This window comes from Schistocerca piceifrons, chromosome 6 (genome assembly GCF_021461385.2).
Source record: "Schistocerca piceifrons isolate TAMUIC-IGC-003096 chromosome 6, iqSchPice1.1, whole genome shotgun sequence".
NCBI classification, from domain to species: Eukaryota; Metazoa; Arthropoda; class Insecta; order Orthoptera; family Acrididae; genus Schistocerca; species Schistocerca piceifrons.
The window spans coordinates 577,092,016-577,112,574 of record NC_060143.1 but is presented as its reverse complement, the minus strand read 5'-3'; the positions used below and the strand labels follow the sequence as shown (position 1 = coordinate 577,112,574).

Sequence of the window (20,559 nt, the reverse complement as noted above, 5' to 3'; positions counted from 1 at the left end):
TTGCTGGTGTGTTCCGTGGTGGGCGACAGAATGTTCATGACTTCTGGACAGCAGATGACCTTGATCTGAATATTTTTAGAACGACCATGTCCGAAAAACGTTTCCTGTTCCTAATAAGATGTGTTCGTTTTGATGATGGGGCCACAAGACAAGAACAGCGCAATACAGACAAATTAGCAGCCGTGAGGGAAATGTTCGCCATGTGTTTGAATAACTGCAAGACACATTACTCCCTCAGTCAGAACGTCACAGTTGATGAGCAGCTACCAGCATTTCGACGCCGGTGTGGATTTTGCCAGTTCATACCATCCAAACCATCTAAATATGGCATCAAAATTTTCTGCCTATGTGATGCCAAGCTTTATTATACTTACAACATGGAAATATATTGTGGATTACAACCAGAAGGACCCTTTCAGAATAACAACTCTGCCAAAGAAGTAGTTCTGAGACTTGCCGAACCAATATATGGGGCGTGTAGAAACATTACAGCAAATAACTGGTTCACTGGTTTGGAGTTAGTATGAGAACTGCATGAAAAGAGACTGTCGTTTGTAGGCAATTAGAAAAAACAAGAAGGAACTGCCATCGAATTTCGTAGCACCAAAAAGTAGACAGCAATATGATAGCGTATTTGGCTACAACAAGAATGAAACCCTTGTGTCGTATGTCCCGAAAAAAGGGAAAACTGTAATCCTCCTTTAGAGTATGCATGTATTGTCAAGTGAGGTTTCGGAAGGTTTAGAGAAAAAAACCAGCAATTATTCTTCACTATAATGACACCAAATCTGGAGTTGTAGTAGTTGACAAACTCTGTGCAACCTACATTGTAGCTAGGTCAAGAAGATGGCCTATGGTGATTTCTTCCCACCTGTTGAACATTGCAGGCATCAACTCAAGAGTAATTTTCTTGTGCAACAAGAATAAATACTCAAATCGGCGCGAGCACCTCAAAACTTTGGCTCTGACTCTACTGCAAGATCATCTCAAAAGAAGAGCTCTTATTATAACTCTACCTGATGATATAAAGTCAATGCTAGTAAAGTACAAACCTAAAGGAAAAGAGCAAGAAAACGCTGAACAATCCTTGGAATCAGAAAACAAGAAAAGAAAAAGGTGCCAGTCATGCTACAGGGAGACAAAAAAGACTTGTCTCAGCAAGTATACATGTGAAAAACGCGGTACACATCTTTGTTTGCAAAAGCACGCAAAAATAATTTGTGAACAATGTCTTTCTGTAGAGGGCAATCAGTAAAAAGACACATGCTTTGATTAGTTCAATAATTTATTTGTATCTATAATAAAATCAATTTTTAAAAGCATTTCATGTACTTCTCCATTACAAAATGTCAAACATTTCTGTTAATTAGAAAGTGTAATGAGCCTGGTGTTCACTTCTGTATTTGTAAAATCTGTAACAATAAAGGTAACTGCAATTTAAAACAAAAACAAAAAAAGAACCTGTAAACAAACATAAAACCACAAAAATCGTTGCATGTATCCACGAGATACAGCCGACTAGTGGCGTTATGAAAGTTGACGCGCCTGCTGGAGGGTTAAGTAACAATAGAAAGGAATTTTTGTGTACACTGATAGTGGAAACCATAAGAAAATTGATGCATTTATGCTCCATGACCTACAGTGGCGATAAGTGCAAGGACACTCATTCTTTTTCCTGCTCCTTGCTACATCATTTAAACCCATTCAAAACTAAGGTATTGTGCAACTTCTGGAAAAGGGACTGTATCTTATATCTACGAGGTGCATTCAAGTTCTAAGGCCTCCGATTTTTTTTCTGCGGACTGGAAAGAGATAGAAACATGCGCATTGTTTTAAAATGAGGCCGCGTTCATTGTCAATACGTCCCAGAGATGGCAGCACCGTACGGCAGATGGAAATTTACTGCTAGCGGCGAGAATGAGAACTGTTTTAAATACTTAAAATGGCGATGTTTTCCTTACTTGAACAGCGTGCAATCATTCGTTTCCTGAATTTGCGTGGTGTGAAACAAATTGAAATTCATCGACAGTTGAAGGAGACATGTGGCGATGGAGTTATGGATGTGTCGAAAGTGCGTTCATGGGTGCGACAGTTTAATGAAGACAGAACATTGTGTGACAACAAACCGAAACAACCTCGGGCTCACACAAGCCGGTCTGACGACATGATCGAGAAAGTGGAGAATTGTTTTGGGGGATCGCTGAATGACTGTTGAACAGATCGCTTCCAGAGTTGGCATTTCTGTGGGTTCTGTGCACACAATCCTGCATGACGACCTGAAAATGCGAAAAGTGTCATCCAGGTGGGTGCCACGAATGCTGACGGACGACCACATGGCTGCCCATGTGGCATGTTGCCAAGCAATGTTGATGCGCAACGATAGCATGAATGGGACTTTCTTTTCGTCGGTTGTGACAATGGATGAGATGTGGATGCCATTTTTCAATCCAGAAACAAAGCGCCAGTCAGCTCAATGGAAGCACACAGATTCACTGCCACCAAAAAAAATTTCGGGTAACCACCAGTGCTGAAAAAATGATGGTGTCCATGTTCTGGGACAGCGAGGGCGTAATCCCTACCCATTGCGTTCCAAAGGGCACTATGGTAACAGGTGCATCCTACGAAAATGTTCTGAAGAACAAATTCCTTCCTGCACTGCAACAAAAACGTCCGGGAAGGGCTGTGCGTGTGCTGTTTCACCAAGACAACGCACCTGCACATCGAGCTAACGTTACGCAACAGTTTCTTCATGGTGACAACTTTGAAGTGATTCCTCATGCTCCCTACTCACCTGACCTGGCTCCTAGTGACTTTTGGCTTTTTCCAACAATGAAAGACACTCCCCGTGGCCACACATTCACCAGCTGTGCTGCTATTGCCTCAGCGATTTTCCAGTGGTCAAAACAGACTCCTAAAGAAGCCTTCGCTGCTGCCATGGAATCATGGCGTCAGCGTTGTGAAAAATGTGTACGTCTGCAGGGCGATTACGTCAAGAAGTAACGCCAGCTTCATCGATTTTGGGTGAGTAGTTAGTTAGAAAAAAAATCGGAGGCCTTAGAACTTGAATGCACCTCGTATACAGGGTGATTCATGAAGATATGCAAGTATTTTATTATGTTATTCTACAGGTAAAACTAAAGGAAAAAATTGATATAAACATAGGTCCACAAATGTTTATTTATGGCTAATAATAGATTTTGCCTGAAATTTAGCAACTTTCCTACTATGAAGCCATCGCAAAACTGTACTATGTTAAAGTAAAGCATGATTTCCATTTATTTTGTTGTTACTGGTGTGGTGAATGCAATAAAATGTGTCCCAGACGTGTATCTGCAGTAGTTTTTCAGAACATCCAGAAAAGCAAAGGTTATTATACAAGTACATTTGTTTACTTTCCATTAAGAATATTGTTGGCGACCATTAGTCAGCTGTTTGTAATTTCCTAACCTTGAGATGAATTAAGTTTTACGTATTGTTCCGTGAAAGAACATAACAACAGTGTATTTACGTTAAATCACTTGATTACTTACTTAGTTCATAGATTATTTATGAAATGGGGATGCCTTTTAAATTTATGACAAAGGAATATGTCAATATGGTTTTTATTTTGAAATTTTATGTACACTGTACAACTTCCTTAACACTGAGCTTCGTTTTTTCTGATTTAACATGAATTCACATGTGCTATGGAATTAATAAAAGCAGATTATCTGAGACATTCATACAGTTTCAGTTAACGTTATTACCATCATTTTTTCCAAAATTAAATTCTCTACAACTTCGGTTGAAAACTTTGTGCAATTGTCTGGAATTTAAAAAACAAATTGGGCCTAGTAGTTAATAAACCAAATATTTTATGAAATTACTTCATCGCTTCTCTGGATGTTCTGGAAAACTACTGCAGATACACATCTACGACATGTTTTATTAAATTAACAAAATATATGGAAACCATGCTTTACTTTAACCTCATACAGTTTTGTGATGGCTTCATATTAGTGAAGTTGCTAAATTTCAGGCAAAATCTTTAATTACCTACGAGATTTAGGATGGTAAGGGTTTGTATGTGGAGAGAGAAAAAGCATGTACAGCATGCAGGTAACGCAAAAATAAGGGCTGTGAGTGTAAACTGTCAATGACTGAAGCAGACTTAACTTCATCTTACGTAAGATGATGAAACTTCAAAAGTTTAAACAAAAAGGATCCTAGTTGGAGAGTACAAAGATTACTGTTTTTAATACGGTAAAGTGTGTGGTCACACTAACTAGAAAATATCTTGTGTGTGAACATCTATTGCACATGTATACACCAAGGAAGACACAATAATTACTCTATTTTCTATATCCTAATTGGCGCAGTAAAATTCTGTGATTTCGTTTTCATATGAAAGGACTGTCAATTTATTTTACAAATAAGTTAAAATATTGTTGCTGACTGTATTCGAACCAGTCACCTATGGAGTTCACCTCTCAATACTCGTCAATCCCCTGCTCTACCAACTGATCTATCAATGGTGTGTAAGTGGGTGTAATGATGATCTTTATTAAGAATTTAATTTCATCAACTGGCACTATCCATCTTCATAAAAGTAGGAAAGCTCATATATGAGGTCAATTAATGTTAACTTCAGAGTGCAAATATTATTAATCAAGTAATGGAACTCTGTCATTGAAGTGGTGACATTTTGTCGGTACAGTGCAACCAATTTTTACATATCTTCTCATTCTCTGAAACACACAAAAACAATTTTTCAAGAGTATTTATAGGTTGGGTTGTTTGGGAGAAGAGACCAAACAGCGAGGTCATCGGTCTCATCGGATTAGGGAAGGACGGGGAAGGAAGTCGGTCGTGCCCTTTCAAAGGAACCATTTCGGCATTTGCCTGGAGCAATTTAGGAAAATCGCAGAAAACGTAAATCTGGATGGTCAGATGCGGGATTGAACCATCATCCTCTCAAATGCGAGTCCAGTGTGCTTCATACCATAATAATCTTTTTAAGAAAACTCTAGCCTGAGTACCTATGTACTACTTTTTCAGTACGAAAAATCATTATACAAGGATGGACTGCAAATTTACAAAAGAATTCGACAAGCACAGAAGTTCTTAAATTTAACTTACACAAACATTACCAAAGTAAGGCTCAAAAATACCCCTGGGATTAGAAAAATGGATAAACTATGTGAAGAGCATTTCATTACTACTCCTTCTAAAGAAAGGAAACATTGTAATCATCTGTACACTAAATAAATAAAACCATAGAAAATTTAATTAACTTTTTTTATTTGTCTCTGTACAAAATTATGTTTACATATCAACATCTGCATAAAAACTGATTAGAAAATAATATCCTGTCAGACTGAACAAACTCACCAAGGCCTCGATGTTACCATTACAGTGTTTTAGTGATTTAGGAAGTCCAAAATTTGATTTGTGTCCAATGCACTGAACACGTATGACAAGCACAAGAGCACATGTTGAATAGCACACTTTCAATAATTACAAAAACCATCTGCAATTGACTTCATTCACGAAATGTCATTATCAGTCTCTCTTCTGGAAGAAGCTGCATATGCAATATATCTGAAACACACAAAACAGAAACAACAGCAAAAACGTTCTTGTTAAAGACAGTGGAATATTTTAGGTTTGACTTTACCATGACTTACTGGCATGAAATGGAGCACCACATTTACATCCACAACACATTTTGAACATTGAATCTCCATCATTTGGTGAATTTACACGTGTTAGTACGATGTTTGTGTGTGCGCGCGCATTGTTACGAATTTGAGGTTACCTGTGGCACTGCCCCAAACGGTCAAAGGCACATGTAAACTACCATATGTTGTAAAGACAGAGAAAGGAACCTGTGAACACTGGAGGCAGTGCCACAAGTTACCCCAAAACACACGCATCATACTAACAGATGACGGTTTAAACCTCTGAAATGCATTGTGAATGTAAATAAACTATGACTGATGATAAACTTGTTGTTTCATGCAATAAAGACAGTAGGCTTGGTATCAGTGTACACTCAGCAATATCGTAATGTATCTGAATTAACATTAAAAAACATGTTTACTTGATGGGTCAGTCCAAATGAAGTGGTTCAATAAAAATTAAGTTGGTTGGTTGCTTGACCATTTTTAAATATTTTATATGTGATTGCCCTATAATTGAGAAGTTCAAAACAATTTAAAAAAATTACCTTTCACCTTAACTGAATGGTGGCCATTGTCGTTTGCAAGCGCACAACGATGTTTCAGTTTAGAGACGTTAGCAAAAATATGAATATCTCTGCACTGGGTTACGTTACAACATTGCAATTAACATGATTGTTTTTATAAAACTGTCCCCTACAACTTTGTCTAGCACGCAAAATACCCTAAATTCAAAAATAAGTCAAAATTACCTCCAAAGTTTGGTATCCAAATTTTCAAAAATCGACTTTCTAGGCCCAAAAATAGCAAACTAGGAGTGATTTATGAGTGTCTATTTTTTTTGTATAGTTAGATATCATACACTACTAGCCTCATATGCAGTAAGAACACTTACAAATGTTTCCTTATTTTTTACGAATTTTTGAAATTTGAAAAATTTTGTAAAGTTTGGCGTTAGTTATCTCAGGTGGGACTGAATATAAAAATATGATTTTTGCACAGTTTGTACACGTATATAATAGCAATGTACTGTAAAAATTTCAACAACGATATCTGACTGTCAACAAAGATATGAATTTTTGAAAATGAGAAAATCCACATTACAACTCATCATATGGCTGTTGCTTATTCATGTGTGATACTGGCGGGATATAATCAATTATTTGTCACTAGTAGATTTCTTGAATGATGTTCTTGGGCCAGCAGGGTGGTAAAAATGCACAAAAACATTGTTTTCCAAACTTATTCTTTTAACTTGTCGATCATACACACACGCAACTATGTCATTCAACATTAAAGACAGAGATGTAATTTTACTGACACAATGATCCTCATAAATTTCAGTTTTTTGATGTTACATAGCATCAAACTAAGTTTCCTGCAACGCCAAGGAATTTGTGGAAATGCCTTGTTCCTTTCATTGCTATACAGTTTTCAAATCTGGTTTGAAGTGTTGTTTTCATATGCAGAACCACTTCTTTCTTGATCAGAAAATTGGTATTGCCTTCAATATTATCCTCACAGAAGACATACATGTCCTGTACTGTGAGAATTTGGTCTGTGGTTGGTCTTTGTGGGCTGAATTTACTTACTTCACGTTTTGTTGTACCTCCTGCTCCATCACATGCATTTTTACCTTGCAAGATGCAAAAAAAAGTGCCATTCAGCCTCCAACCCACAGTCTACTTTGTGGTTGCACAGATTTGAAAATTCTTTTAGTTCTTATACTGACCACCACTTCCATATGAAAAGTATATCAGCATCTCAACCTTGGGAAAATTTTCTTTTATGTAATTTATTACATACTTTTGAAACACATGTACAGCCAAAGTGTTGAGCTCCAAGTAATTGCTTAGAATGAAAGTTGAACTGCAAACTTCAGTTTTCTCATTTTAAAAGTTGAGAATAAATGGATGCACTATTCCCTGGTCACTGACCCAGTGGTACCCTTGTATTTAATCCTGAATCAAAATGTAAAATTTTCTGCAAAATCAGCTGGCGCTATGCATTCAGCTTCATGAAGTTGTGCTTTTTTGTTCTCCAAAAACTTACTTAGGATTTGAGAAACTCCAAATACTCTTCCTGAGATTTAAAAACCTTTATCATTTCAATTGTGACACATTGTTTGAAGGTAATACTGTCTGGCATTTCCTCATCATATTCGTGAAACAATTCAATAACAGTTTCCTTACCAGGGCATTTATTACACAATCTCATCATGCAGTCATAACTATTAGTCTCACAGACCATTAAATCTAGTAACTCTTTGTAGTTAAGATCACAGAATTTTGCACACGCAATCATCAGTTTGACATTTTGATGATATAGACAAACACATACGAAGTGTGTCCCTGAGGATCCAGCCAAAATACACCACTTAGGACTGAGGTCACAAAATTTTGACCTAATTTTGCATTCCAGATGAGAATTTTTCAAAGCTACATAAAGTTCATTTAAATTTGACAGCACTAGCCGTTTCTGCTTTGTTATTTTAACTCCATTTATAACAACTCTTTTGATATCTTTGCAACCTGTGCACATTCCACTGTTTTCATCATCAAAAAACTGCTGGATTTTTTAATTGTTTCTTCACTCATACCTACTCCTTTCTTCATTCCTGAAAGTGGAAGAATGCCGTGCTCTTTCACTAATTTTTGGGTTAGTTTAACCAAACGATGAGAAACATAGAATTCCTGAAATATTTTTTTCTCTTGACCACGAGTCAGGGAACAAACTCAAAATTTTAACTTTTCTCTCTTTATATGTCACTGAACATTTAGTTTCTCGATTAAGCTCAAATATTCAGTGTCAGATGATGCGGGTGGTGAGTTTTCTTCTTCTGTAGAAATAATGTTGGTATCTGTATTATTAAAGAATGATTACAAGTCTTTTCTAATTTTGTCTGAAATTTGTTGTACCTTATTTTCAATAGCGTCTTCTTTTTCTGCTACTTAATTTTAATTACTTTTGAAGCAGGAGATACGTCTAACTTAGAACAAGCAAAATCCAATATGCTAACAGCTTCCTCATTAGGAATATAAATGTCATTAACAAGGTTACATGATTCTGGTTCTGGATTCACAACAAATAGTTTTGAGTAACAATTTGGGCACAGGGAATTTCCAGGAATCATATTATGTTTCACTTGTGAAGCTGTTTAACTCTCACATAACAAAACCAGGACAAATGTTCAACCAGAATGAGATTTTCTCTCTGCAGCAGTGTGTGCGCTGATATGTAACTTCCTGGGAGATTAACCGTGTGCCGGACCGAGACTCGAACTCGGGACCTTTGCCTTTCGCGGGCAAGTGCTCTATCATCTGAGCTACCCAAGCACGACTCACGCCCCGTCCTCACAGCTTTACTTCTGCCAGTATCTCGCCTCCTACCTTCCAAACTTTACCGAAGCTCTCCTGTGAACCTTGCAGAATCCTTTCTTTCAGGAGTGCTAGTTCTACAAGGTTCACACGAAAGCTTGGAAGGTAGGAGGCAAGATGCTGGCAGAAGTAAAGCTGTGAGGACGGGGCACAAAATGTGCTTGGGTAGCTCAGATGGCAGAGCACTTGCCTGTGAAAGGCAAAGGCCCTGAGTTCGAGTCTCGGTCCAGCACAAAGTTTTAATCTGCCAGGAAGTTTCACAAATGTTCAAGTTTTATTTCTCTCAAACCTTTAGTAATAGGCTTTTTATGAACTTTAAGTGGATTGCAGCACTTTCTTCCAAAAATGTTGTTGTACTTGAGAATATATTTCTGCTCATGATACTCGCACACTGATGTTACAAAAGAACTTACTTGAAATTTAAACAAAATTTGTCTAACTTCATCGAAGTCATAGACATTTTGCAAGTTTTTTTAAACTGAACTGTAAACTGTTTTGTGACACACTTTACTTACTATCTGTCCAAAAGAGCACTGTTCATTCATGTTATTGCATTCCAGTTAATCTCTCAAAATTAATTACAAATTACACACAGAACAAAGCACGTAACACATTCTACACTCTTGAAGTATGTACATCCACTCTAACAGAGGTTTCAGAACAGATATGATTTAATGCCCACCTTGTGTGTAAATCTTGAAATCAAAAAGGCAAACAGACAGTTCCATAAGATCTGCAAAATGAATCAAAATGCACATTTTCTCAGTATGGACCTTCTCCAATGGAGTCACCCTACAAAACATGGAATGCATTTAAACAGAAGTGGTAAAACTCTCTAGGTAAAAAAAAATTATATGTTAGAAAAACTGTCAAGAAAATGGTACCGCCATCCCAGTGATGTTTTCAGGAGCAATAAAAAGAGCAGCCTTCAACATCAAATAACTGCCAATACAAATGTGATGATACTGCTAATACTACTATATCGGATGCATGAACACAGACAAAAACAGAAACAACTGGACAACCCATAAGAAAGAAAGCAACGGAAACTACAACAAAAATAGTTAAGCAGCCATTAGCTTCTCCAGCAGATAGACTCCCACGGCAACAAAAACAGTCAAGCAGCAATCAGTTTTTCCACCAGCAATGAACAAAAAGACACCAACAGCAACCAAATCAGAATGAGATTTTCACTCTGCAGCAGAGTGTGCGCTGATATGAAACTTCCTGGCAGATTAAAACTGTGTGCCCGACCGAGACTCGAACTCGGGACCTTTGCCTTTCGCGGGCAAGTGCTCTACCATCTGAGTTACTGAAGTACGACTCACGCCCGGTACTCACAGCTTTACTTCTGCCAGTATCTTGTCTCCTACCTTCCAAACTTTACAGAAGCTCTTCTGCGAACCTTGCAGAACTAGCACTCCTGAAAGAAAGGCAAAGGTCCCGAGTTCGAGTCTCGGTCGGGCACACAGTTTTAATCTGCCAGGAAGTTTCAGCAACCAAATCAGTCAACCTTTCGTCAGTCTCACCAGCAGCGATAAACACGATGACACCTACAGCAGAGAAAACGGTGATCAACAGAAGAACTGTTGTTCCTCCTCCCAGATTCAACAATTTTTTATGGACAGGACTGAAGAGGAAAAAGCTACTGAAAAAGACACAGAATTATCAGGTATAGAACTCAATGAACACTGTATTTACTTAATATCAGTATATGTATCACCCTCAGGCAACCTAAGCTGTTTCTATAAGAACTTGGCCATAGTATTAGAAAACTAATAAAACGGATATCCTACAGAATTGTAATTTGTGGCAATTTTAACACAGATTTCCTAGTAGAAGATAGGGACCATGTAAACTTCAAAAACTTTATGAATCTCTACAATCTGGAACTAAAGGTTAAATCCCCAACCAGAATAACGAAACACACTGAATCTTGTCGCGACCAAATAGCTACTGACACAGACTGCACAGCATGCTCTGTAAAGCTAGGATTCGCTGACCACAATGCCCTAATTATACGACACCAGTAAGCAAGCCCCCCTCAAAAAATGTTTACAACACAAACTAGAAATTTCTGTCAAAGCAATATCCACACCTTTCTGTCCCACAAGCAAACAGAAAACTGGCAGGATATATATCAGTCTCAAAATGTAGTTGACAAATCTGAGACTTTTCTAAATACTTTTAGTTATTGTTTCAACTACCACTTCCCTTAAAAAACATATTTCCAATAACAGTAAATCCCCCACGTGTGTGACCCCTGGTATTATCACCTCAGCAAAAAGAAAAGGGAACTCTTCAACCTCAGCAAGACCAAATTCGACAATACTGAAGAATTTGAGAATTACTTTACCAAATATAAAAAATTCTTTAGAAATGTAGTTAATGCAGCCAAAAAACTTCAAAATGATAACCTCTCAAATTATCAGTTACCAAAAGTAAATGCAAGTGGAAAATCATTAATACACACAGTGGCAGAAATCAACAGCTGAAAAGTAATATGAACCTAAAAATAAATGGGAAATCAGTCACAAACAAAAAAGAAATAGATGAATTTAACTCATATTTTATTAAAAATGTTGAAAGTCTCATAGACCACCTTAAAAATACTCACCTCCCAAACTTAGAACAAAACAACTGCATTGACATGCTATTCTTATTACCAACAACAGAGGCAGAAATAGGAAAAATTATTCATACAAAAATTAACAAACAATCATGTGCAGGACAAGACCAGATCCCCTGCTTTCTTCTCCATAACTGCAACAACCTCATACGTTAACACTGCCCCACACAATAAACTCTTCATTCATAAACGGCATATTTCCTAATAAACTCAAGACCACAGAAGTCATACCCATTCATAAAAGAGGAAGTAAAGATGATATCAGCAATTACAGGTCAATAGCAGTACTCTCAGTGTTCAGCAAAGTATTTGAATATACTATGGCAGACAGACTAAATTCATTTCTGAAAAATAGAAATGCCATATCAATTGCTCAGTTATCTAATACTGAAAAAGCTGTTAATACAAATAATACCCAAGAGTGGTGTGGTTTCTCGATCTGCCACTCTGCTAAACAAAACAAAATAGGCCTTTCTAATACTGCAGCAATTTTGTAACACCAACGAAATAAACGAGACTGTTTTGGCACAAATGATCATTTTATAACATGACAGAATATAATTCACGAAGTACCAATATCAAATGCCTATTAGGCCTAATACAAGCAAAAAGCTTTGTTAGGAAATAGTTTCACATTACATTCATACGCACCAGCTCCTCAAGCATGAGATCGAAAAGTAGTATTACGAAATTTTTATATAAACTTGGTATCGTTTTATTCTTCCATAATTTGTGTGATGCACCCGTTTTTTCTCCTTCCTCGCCCTAACGAACAATCTTGTCATCACCAATTCTGTAGCTGTTTGTGCCATTGTCAAAATTTGTTCACCGATTAACTTAACTAACCTTGCCAAAATTACAGGTTTAGTTATCCCACGATTATTCTCTGGTTAGGAGTTGTTACGTGTTCGTACAACATGTTTTCCGCGTTACTTCCAGAATAGAACTTCAGTGGCTGCTAGCCAGGAACTGTGCAACTGTTCCTTACTAGTGTAGTGATCTGGCCAAAAATTCTCTCTCAAAATTTTATTTTCTTGTAAACACCGAGAAGATAATACATTTTAACCTTTCACACCTGTTATTCCCGTTAGTCATTTATTTCCATTCTGGTAGTCTGAATCCATGGATTTGACTAGTAATTATAACAACGCTGATCATTAGCAAACCCAATCAACCACATAATAAGACAGCAATTAGCATTCATCCGTTCGGCTATGCTCCGCTCAGCTTGTATAGCCCCAGCCTCTTTTGCCTGCGGAAAGTTTATTTCTTGATGCAACGAGGATCCTCCTGACAGAGACATTGCGTACATTACGCACGCATTCAAAAATCAACTTATGATTCATTCGTAAATAAACTTGAAATGTGTTCAGCCATGTTCAAAAACCAACAGGAATGCGTTTCAAACTCATATGAGTGATCAATAAGATAAACGTGCACTGGATGCTAGGCGCTTTGTGAAACAAGTTCCCCCCCTCAAGAAAACGAGGTTGGCAGCCCCCTTTTCCCGGTAGCATCTAGCTGCTTGCACAGCCAACAACCACATTCCTGTAGCCAGAAGCAGGAGAATCTACTGCTCAAACGCAACTCAACTGTGCATGCGCATGAGCCCGCTCGTAACTGCTAAAACTAATATAATGTAAACAGTTGTGACGACACGTTCATTAGAGGCAATTTGTTGTTATGAAGCATTGCATAGTCTTCCCAAAGCCTCTGACACACTTTGCTGTTGGCAGACGCTTGCATGAGCACTGTGTGTTGTTGTATATGGTGTGTTTCCTTTGCAGTTTAAGTTATTTTAGTTTTTTTTCTCTCATTTATGTTTTATTGTTGAAGTATTATTCAGCAGTAGCGGGATATGGTAATATCCTTTGTTGGAGTATTGGTTCTTACCTTCAAAATTACAAAAATTTAGGCCTAACTGAAAACTAAAACAATGAAAAATTCCCGGGTTCTTCACGGATCATATATGCACCCAGATACTAGACCTATGTTTTTTTTTTTTTTTTTTTTTTTTTTTTTTAAAAAAAAGCAACTTAGATATAAACTCAGACTGGCACCAACATGATACAAGGTCAAAGAACACTCTAGGGCTAATTCCCCATTCAACAAAACTATACAGCAAAGGTGTCAAATGATGTTGTTGTTGTTGTTGTTGTGGTCTTCAGTCCTGGGACTGGTTTGATGCAGCTCTCCATGCTACTCTATCCTGTGCAAGCTTCTTCATCTCCCAGTACCTACTGCAGCCTACATCCTTCTGAATCTGCTTGGTGTATTCATCTCTTGGTCTCCCTCTACGATTTTTACCCTCCACGCTGCCCTCCAATACTAAATTGGTGATACCTTGATGCCTCAGAACATGTCCTACCAACTGATCCCTTCTTCTAGTCACGTTGTGCCACAAACTTCTCTTCTCCCCAATCCTATTCAACACCTCCTCATTAGTTATGTGATCTACCCAACTAATCTTCAGCATTCTTCAGCATTTTGAAAGCTTGGGAATAAAACTACACCCAATAGCAGTGAAGAACATTACACAAGTGAAGGATTTTAAAGTAAAACTATGGTCACTCCAAACTGAACACTGCCTCTACAGCATACAGGAATTCCTTGAAAAGAACCTGCTTTAAGCAACTGCTCAACAAAAACATCAGATAAAGGATCCCAAACTATTGACTACGTAACATAGCTATATGTAAGTTTTATTGGTATAAATGCTAAATTCTGGTACAGAATAAATATAAGACATAAGTACATTAGATTAAGGAAAGGCAAATCTACGTTTCTAGCATTTGTAGACTTAGAGAAAGCTTTTGACAATGTTGACTGGAAAACTCTCTTTCAAATTCTGAAGGTGGCAGGGTTAAAATACAGGGACCGAAAAGCTATTTACAAGTTGTACAGAAACCAGATGGCAGTTATAAGAGTCGAGGGACATCAAAGGGAAGCAGTGGTTGGGAAGGGATTGAGACAGGGTTGTAGCCTCTCCCCGATGTTATTCAATCTCTATATTGAGCAAGCAGTGAAGGAATCAAAAGAAAAATTCGGAGTAGGTATTAAAATCCATGGAGAAGAAATAAAAACTTTAAGGTTCGCCGATGACATTGTAATTCTGTCAGAGACAGCGAAGGACTTGGAAGAGCATTTGAACGGAATGGATAGTGTCTTGAAAGGAGGATATAAGATGAACATCAACAGAAGCAAAACGAGGATAATGGAATGTAGTCGAATTAAGTCGGGTGATGCTGAGGGAATTAGATTAGGAAATGAGACACTTAAAGTAGTAACGGATTTTTGCTATTTGGGGAGCAAAATAACTGACGATGGTTGAAGTAGAGAGGATATAAAATGTAGATTGGCAATGGCAAGGAAAGAATTTCTGAAGAAGAGAAATTTGTTAACATCAAGTATAGATTTAAGTGTCAGGAAGTCGTTTCTGAAAGTATTTGTATGTAGTGTAGCCACTTATGGGAGTGAAACATGGACAATAAATAGTCTCGACAAGAAGAGAATAGAAGCTTTCGAAATGTGGTGCTACAGAAGAATGCTGAAGATTAGATGGGTAGATCACATAACTAATGAGGAAGTACTGAATAGGATTGGGGAGAAGAGAAGTTTGTGGCACAACTTGACTAGAAGAAGGGATCGGTTAGTATGACATGTTCTGAGGCATCAAGGGATCACCAATTTGGTATTGGAGGGCAGCGTGGAGGGTAAAAATCGTAGAGGGAGACCAAGAGATGAATGCACCAAGCAGATACAGAAGGATGTAGGATGCAGTAGGTACTGGGAGATGATGAAGCTTGCACAGGATAGAGTAGCATGGAGAGCTGCATCAAACCAGTCTCAGGACTGAAGACTACAACAACAACAAGTACATTACACATGTGACACAAATATGTAATCATTTTATAGATTCATAGACATGTACCTCTTCTTATAACTGCCTAATATGTATCAAATGACCTGTCCTATATCATGATGTGCCTTTCTGTACAATGTATGATTCAGAGGATCAAAACAAACAAATAAATATATATATAAATAAACAGGCTGACTACAATAATGCCACACCCAGCAATAATTTACTTTACTGACAATAAATCTAAACGTACATGGGCGTTTTTATTATCATAGAACAAAATCGAAAGCTCCTATTGTTTAATATTGCATTATTACAAATAAATAAACTGAATGAATATTGGGCGATATTGTTAACGAAATATATGTCACAATTAAATTATATTACAGTGATAGAATAAACCATTTAAAAAGGCAACAGGCATAAGTTCAGTTGTAGAGTAATGTGAATTATTTCCTCATTTTCAAAAATTCATATCTTTGTTCACAGTCAGATATCAATATTGGAATTTTTACAGTACGTTGCTATCGTATAAGTGTACAAACTCTGCAAAAATCGTATTTTTAATACTCAGTCCCACCTGAGATAGGTAGCCTAACCCCAGTCTTTACAAAGAATGAAGATCTTTAAATTTAAAAAATTAAGTGCTCTTGCTCCGTATTATGCTAGTATGTATGATATCTAACTATAGGGAAAAATAGACTCTCATAAATCACTCCTTGTTTGTTATTTTTGGGCCTAAAAAAGTGGATTTTTGAAAATTTGGAACCCAAACTTTCGAGATAATTTTGACTGGTTATTTTTGAGTTTAGGGTATTTTGTGTACTAGACAACGCTGTAGAGGACACTTATCTAAAAATAATTATGTCAATTGCAATGATGTAACTTAACCCAGTGCAGACATATTAAAATTTTCGCTAATGTCATCAGACTGAAAAATCGTCGCGCACCTACAAATAAAAATGCCCGCCACCCAGTAAAGGTGGAAGATAAATTATTTTAAAAAACTGTTTTGAACTTCAACCGTCACTGGATCACTTCACATGGATTGACCCGACTATAGCGTACACTGATGTCTAGATTATGTTGATAAGAGGGCAACTCGGTTACGAGTCTGTGATTGCGATATTAGTAACAGATTGATCTGGAGTATAGTTCGACGTCGAAGTTTCTTACATCAAAAGTACAAACCAATACAAATACAATACAGCTGTTTCCTTGCCTGCCATACACTCCAACTTATTTATTTTCACCTTTTATTCCTGCCATTTCCAGCATCTGTAACCTTTAAACTTTGTGCACGACATCTTAATAAAGAAATGGGCTATGTGGTTAGCATTTTCATAAAGGATACTAATCATATCAACCTTCGCACACTGTCCCAGTCAACAATGGAACAGATACATTGTAAGCATATTCTTACAGAAACTTAACACACATCATAGTATGTCATGTTATATTTAATGCTTTCCTTACCTGTCCTGCTGTAGGCCTGTGTGTTCTCATGCGTATGTCGACAGCCGCTACAAATGTGGCATGACCTTTCTCTGCTTTACTATTGCCGCGGAAAAAATACATATTTTTCACAAGTTATGCTTGTGAATAAAGCTCTACCCGCAAACACCGCAACATGCTACACATCCGATTTATAATTAAGCCTCGTGATCCCAAACAAATCTACCTACACATTACACCTGTCAACTATCGCAAAACAGAATGTTTTTATTGTCTGATTCTATCATCGCTGACTTCGATATCGAGCTAACATCTTTGGAATGGGAAGCAGTTTAGGTCGGGAAAAATAAACACTCGTCTCTTATCATGTTTAACATCGAAACGCTCTGTAAACTGTCAGGATAATTACGAACTGCTGCCACCAGCTGGAGGTTTTAAACTTAAAGCTGAAAAATAATTTGCGGTGAAAGCCTTTGAATAACATTTTGTCTGCCGTGAATACAACGAGTATCAGATTTCAACAGACTTATACATATATCACTGATAAAAGTTTAGGCGAACTATAAGCCTTAGTAGGTCATTTGCTTAGAGCAAAGCACTATAAACAGGTTCATTAGAGAAGATACCATGTTTGATTACACAGCAATATTCAATAAAGCATTGCGGACTGCTGAAATGTACACAGTACGCTATCGATGTATCAATATCGATACCTTGATAGTAAACAGAGAGAGGGAGATAAAAAAAGGTGTGCAGTGCAAAATTTCGAAAATACAGTTGTAGGCATTTAAGCTGCGGAAATGGCATTTAGCTATGCTGCACTAACATACATTATTGCATTAATAATTGATGCTCTTTTAATATTCTCAGCAATATTTCATGTAAGTTTGTTTGACATGCTTTTTTCGTAGTAGTGACTTAGTGAGTCTTATGTCAGTTTGGTGGACTATTCAGAAGGAAGTCCCTTCTTTATTTCACTTATTTTTTTAGGTTATAGCTTTCGATGAACTGAAGACTGATTATAAAAACCCCATCGATCAGTGCAATAATTTGAATCCGGTAAGCTGTATTCGGCAAACCACGCCTCCTAGCTGCCTGAAAATAACATGAGCCTCTGCAGTAATGTCTTGTTTCTTTACAGCTTGTCTTACCTGAATACTTGGTACATCTTTTCTTCAATATTTTGTTCCTCACGGCTGGAGAATGGTTTTCACTGTGTCTGAATATTCCACTCATTGCATATCACTTTCACAGGTAAGCTGCTTTCATCAAATGTATACTTATGTATGACACGATTCTTGAAGTGTACTGAATAAGACAGTGGGAACTATGTTATTACTGTAGCACCAAGCTGTCTTGTATGACACTTAACAGTTTCTTTACGACAAAAGCAAGTGCAACAACTTGGTGAAGGTTCGTAAGATTGTGAATGGGGTCATTCCATGTCAGTTCAACCAATTTGAGAAAATGTTCCAGTTGATAGTCTCAGATTTGGCTGAAATTTAGCACACCAATACTACCAAGTGTGGAACACTCGCGTACAAAATTTTAAGTTCCACTGCCAATTAGTTCCAGAATTATGGTTTGTGAAAGTAGGTGGCGTGACCCGGAAATTGCAACCCGCATCTGGTAACCCATGTTCAGACCCAACTTCAGGTCTTAATAACTTTGGAACCGTTCCACACAGTCCACTGAAATTTTTACAACCCAGTAACATCCACTTAGAGAACATACTCTGTGAATCAAAACACCAACAACATATTACTGAGGGAAAATAAAAAATTTCAAAATGTGATTAAAAAATTTCAAAATGTGATTTAAAAATGTAATACGTTAAAAGGTACATATTGTAGGTGCCCTGTATGCCTAATATAATTCACTCAAAAAGGGTATAATTTTTTTTTTTTTTTGTGGTAAGCTTAATGTGGCCTAAACACACGCAGAACTCATCTTGCCCATATAAGTCGCACAAACAGAGTTACATGCACATGAAAGTACAAAAATTTGAAAAATTACCTGAAAAATATGGATTTTCTAAGTGTGGTAGCACAAAATGGACAAGTGATATCCAAGCCACATTTCAAACACTGAATAAGTAGACCATAATATAATATGTGGCAAAATTTCAACTTGTTATTGCAAGGCATTTGTGTATAATAATAGTTGACAGAGATGTGTTTGGTTACGTTTCTTTTAACACGCTTTAGCAAGTAATAGTGATGATGCAGACAGCATGTTTCAGATAAAGCTGCAGCAATTGTTGGGAACCATTAGGCAACAGAAAGTTAAACAATGGTAGTTTTCAGGGATAGAACGAGTCATTGTTAGGCAGGAACAACAAATGAAACAAGCAACAATTACAGGTTACTCATGTTTTTAAGATTCTAGTTCAGACTGGTCAGTACTGTTGTGGAAAGTCAGTATGGAGGCAGAAGATTGTACTAGTGGTGCTTTTGTTCAAAGAGGTTGCAGTATTGGTAGAGCACAAACATCTGAATGTCCTAAGACAACATATGGAACAAGGTGTGGCATTCGCTTTGTACTGTATGATCTGGATGAATCGGACCAAGATTTGTTGTTACGGAGATCCGGTATACACCCTGTGGGCACAAGAAGTACAGTTCCAGGAAACTTTAGTGTTTGTTATCATCATATGAAAGTGTTTCTGAATAAGTATTATTACCTACAAAGAAGTTGTTTTGATCCATTTCGGATTCATAAGAAGACAGTGAAGTGTAGCCTCAGAGAAATTGATATAAAATCAGTATTGAAAGTGAATCAGTGCATGGGACTTCACATGAAACCAGGACCAAAGTTATGTTCCATGTGTGTTACACATCTAAAAAATGAAGAATATTCTGATAATTTATATGACAGTGACAAAGAGTATCAGTCACCTACAACCAATTAAATACTTCAGTGACTGCTCTTGGTTTGTCTCCCATGAAGACACACAAAGTTGGGAAAAGAGATAAGCCCAGCTATGGTAGAAGAAAACTACGAGAAGATCAAATGGAATTAAAGCACAAAATAGCTGACACACACATGGTGGAAGAGGAAGAACTATCTGCTCCAAAGGAACAGAAATCATGCCAGAAATGCTCTGATTTGGACAAAATTGTGCACGATTTGAAAGGAAAATGTGCCATATCCACACACCAGAAAAAAGTAGTTATTCTTTCCCTTGCACCTTCCAGCTGGTCCATTGACTACACTAGAAAGGAATTCAATGTTTCTACATACATGGTAAAGCAAGCTAGGAAAATAAAAGCAACCCAAGGAGTGCTTCCACAACTTCAGCAGGCTCAGGGTAAGCAATAAATAAAGGTGCTAGTGTCGGACTTTTATGAAAATAATGACTACAGTTGAATAATGCCTGCGAAAAAAGACTATGTAATGGTGAAAATGGGAAATGTACGTGTACAGATGCAAAAAAGACTGTTGCTATGCAACATATCAAAACCATATGTAGAATTCAAGGAAAAGTATCCCAATACCATAGCAGGTTTATCATCTTTTTTTCAATCTTCGGCCAAAATGGGTTGTGCCTGTAAGTGCAAGGGGCACACACAATGT

General features: G+C 37.3%; 1 protein-coding gene and 1 long non-coding RNA gene across 3 annotated transcripts in view; one reads left to right on the top strand and one right to left on the bottom strand.

Annotated features, from left to right (window-relative positions):
- Nucleotides 1-5,263: 5,263 nt before the first annotated feature.
- Nucleotides 5,264-17,237, bottom strand: LOC124802833. The gene is made up of 2 exons (XR_007017158.1): nucleotides 17,005-17,237; nucleotides 5,264-5,580 (listed from the first exon to the last, which is right to left on the bottom strand). It is a non-coding gene; the product is annotated as an uncharacterized LOC124802833 (long non-coding RNA).
- A 139-nt stretch (nucleotides 17,238-17,376) lies between these two features.
- The window catches only part of LOC124802649 (protein cornichon), a 71,335-nt gene continuing 68,152 nt past the window's right edge, over nucleotides 17,377-20,559 (top strand). The window contains exons 1-3 of one of the 2 annotated variants that reach the window (XM_047263554.1): nucleotides 17,377-17,730; nucleotides 17,972-18,042; nucleotides 18,125-18,237. In XM_047263554.1, the coding sequence (XP_047119510.1) occupies nucleotides 17,679-17,730; nucleotides 17,972-18,042; nucleotides 18,125-18,237 (236 nt within the window). In that variant the 5' untranslated portion in view covers nucleotides 17,377-17,678. Of the gene's footprint in view, nucleotides 17,865-17,971; nucleotides 18,043-18,124; nucleotides 18,238-20,559 lie in introns of both variants that reach the window. The other variant, XM_047263553.1, reaches the window with a different exon arrangement.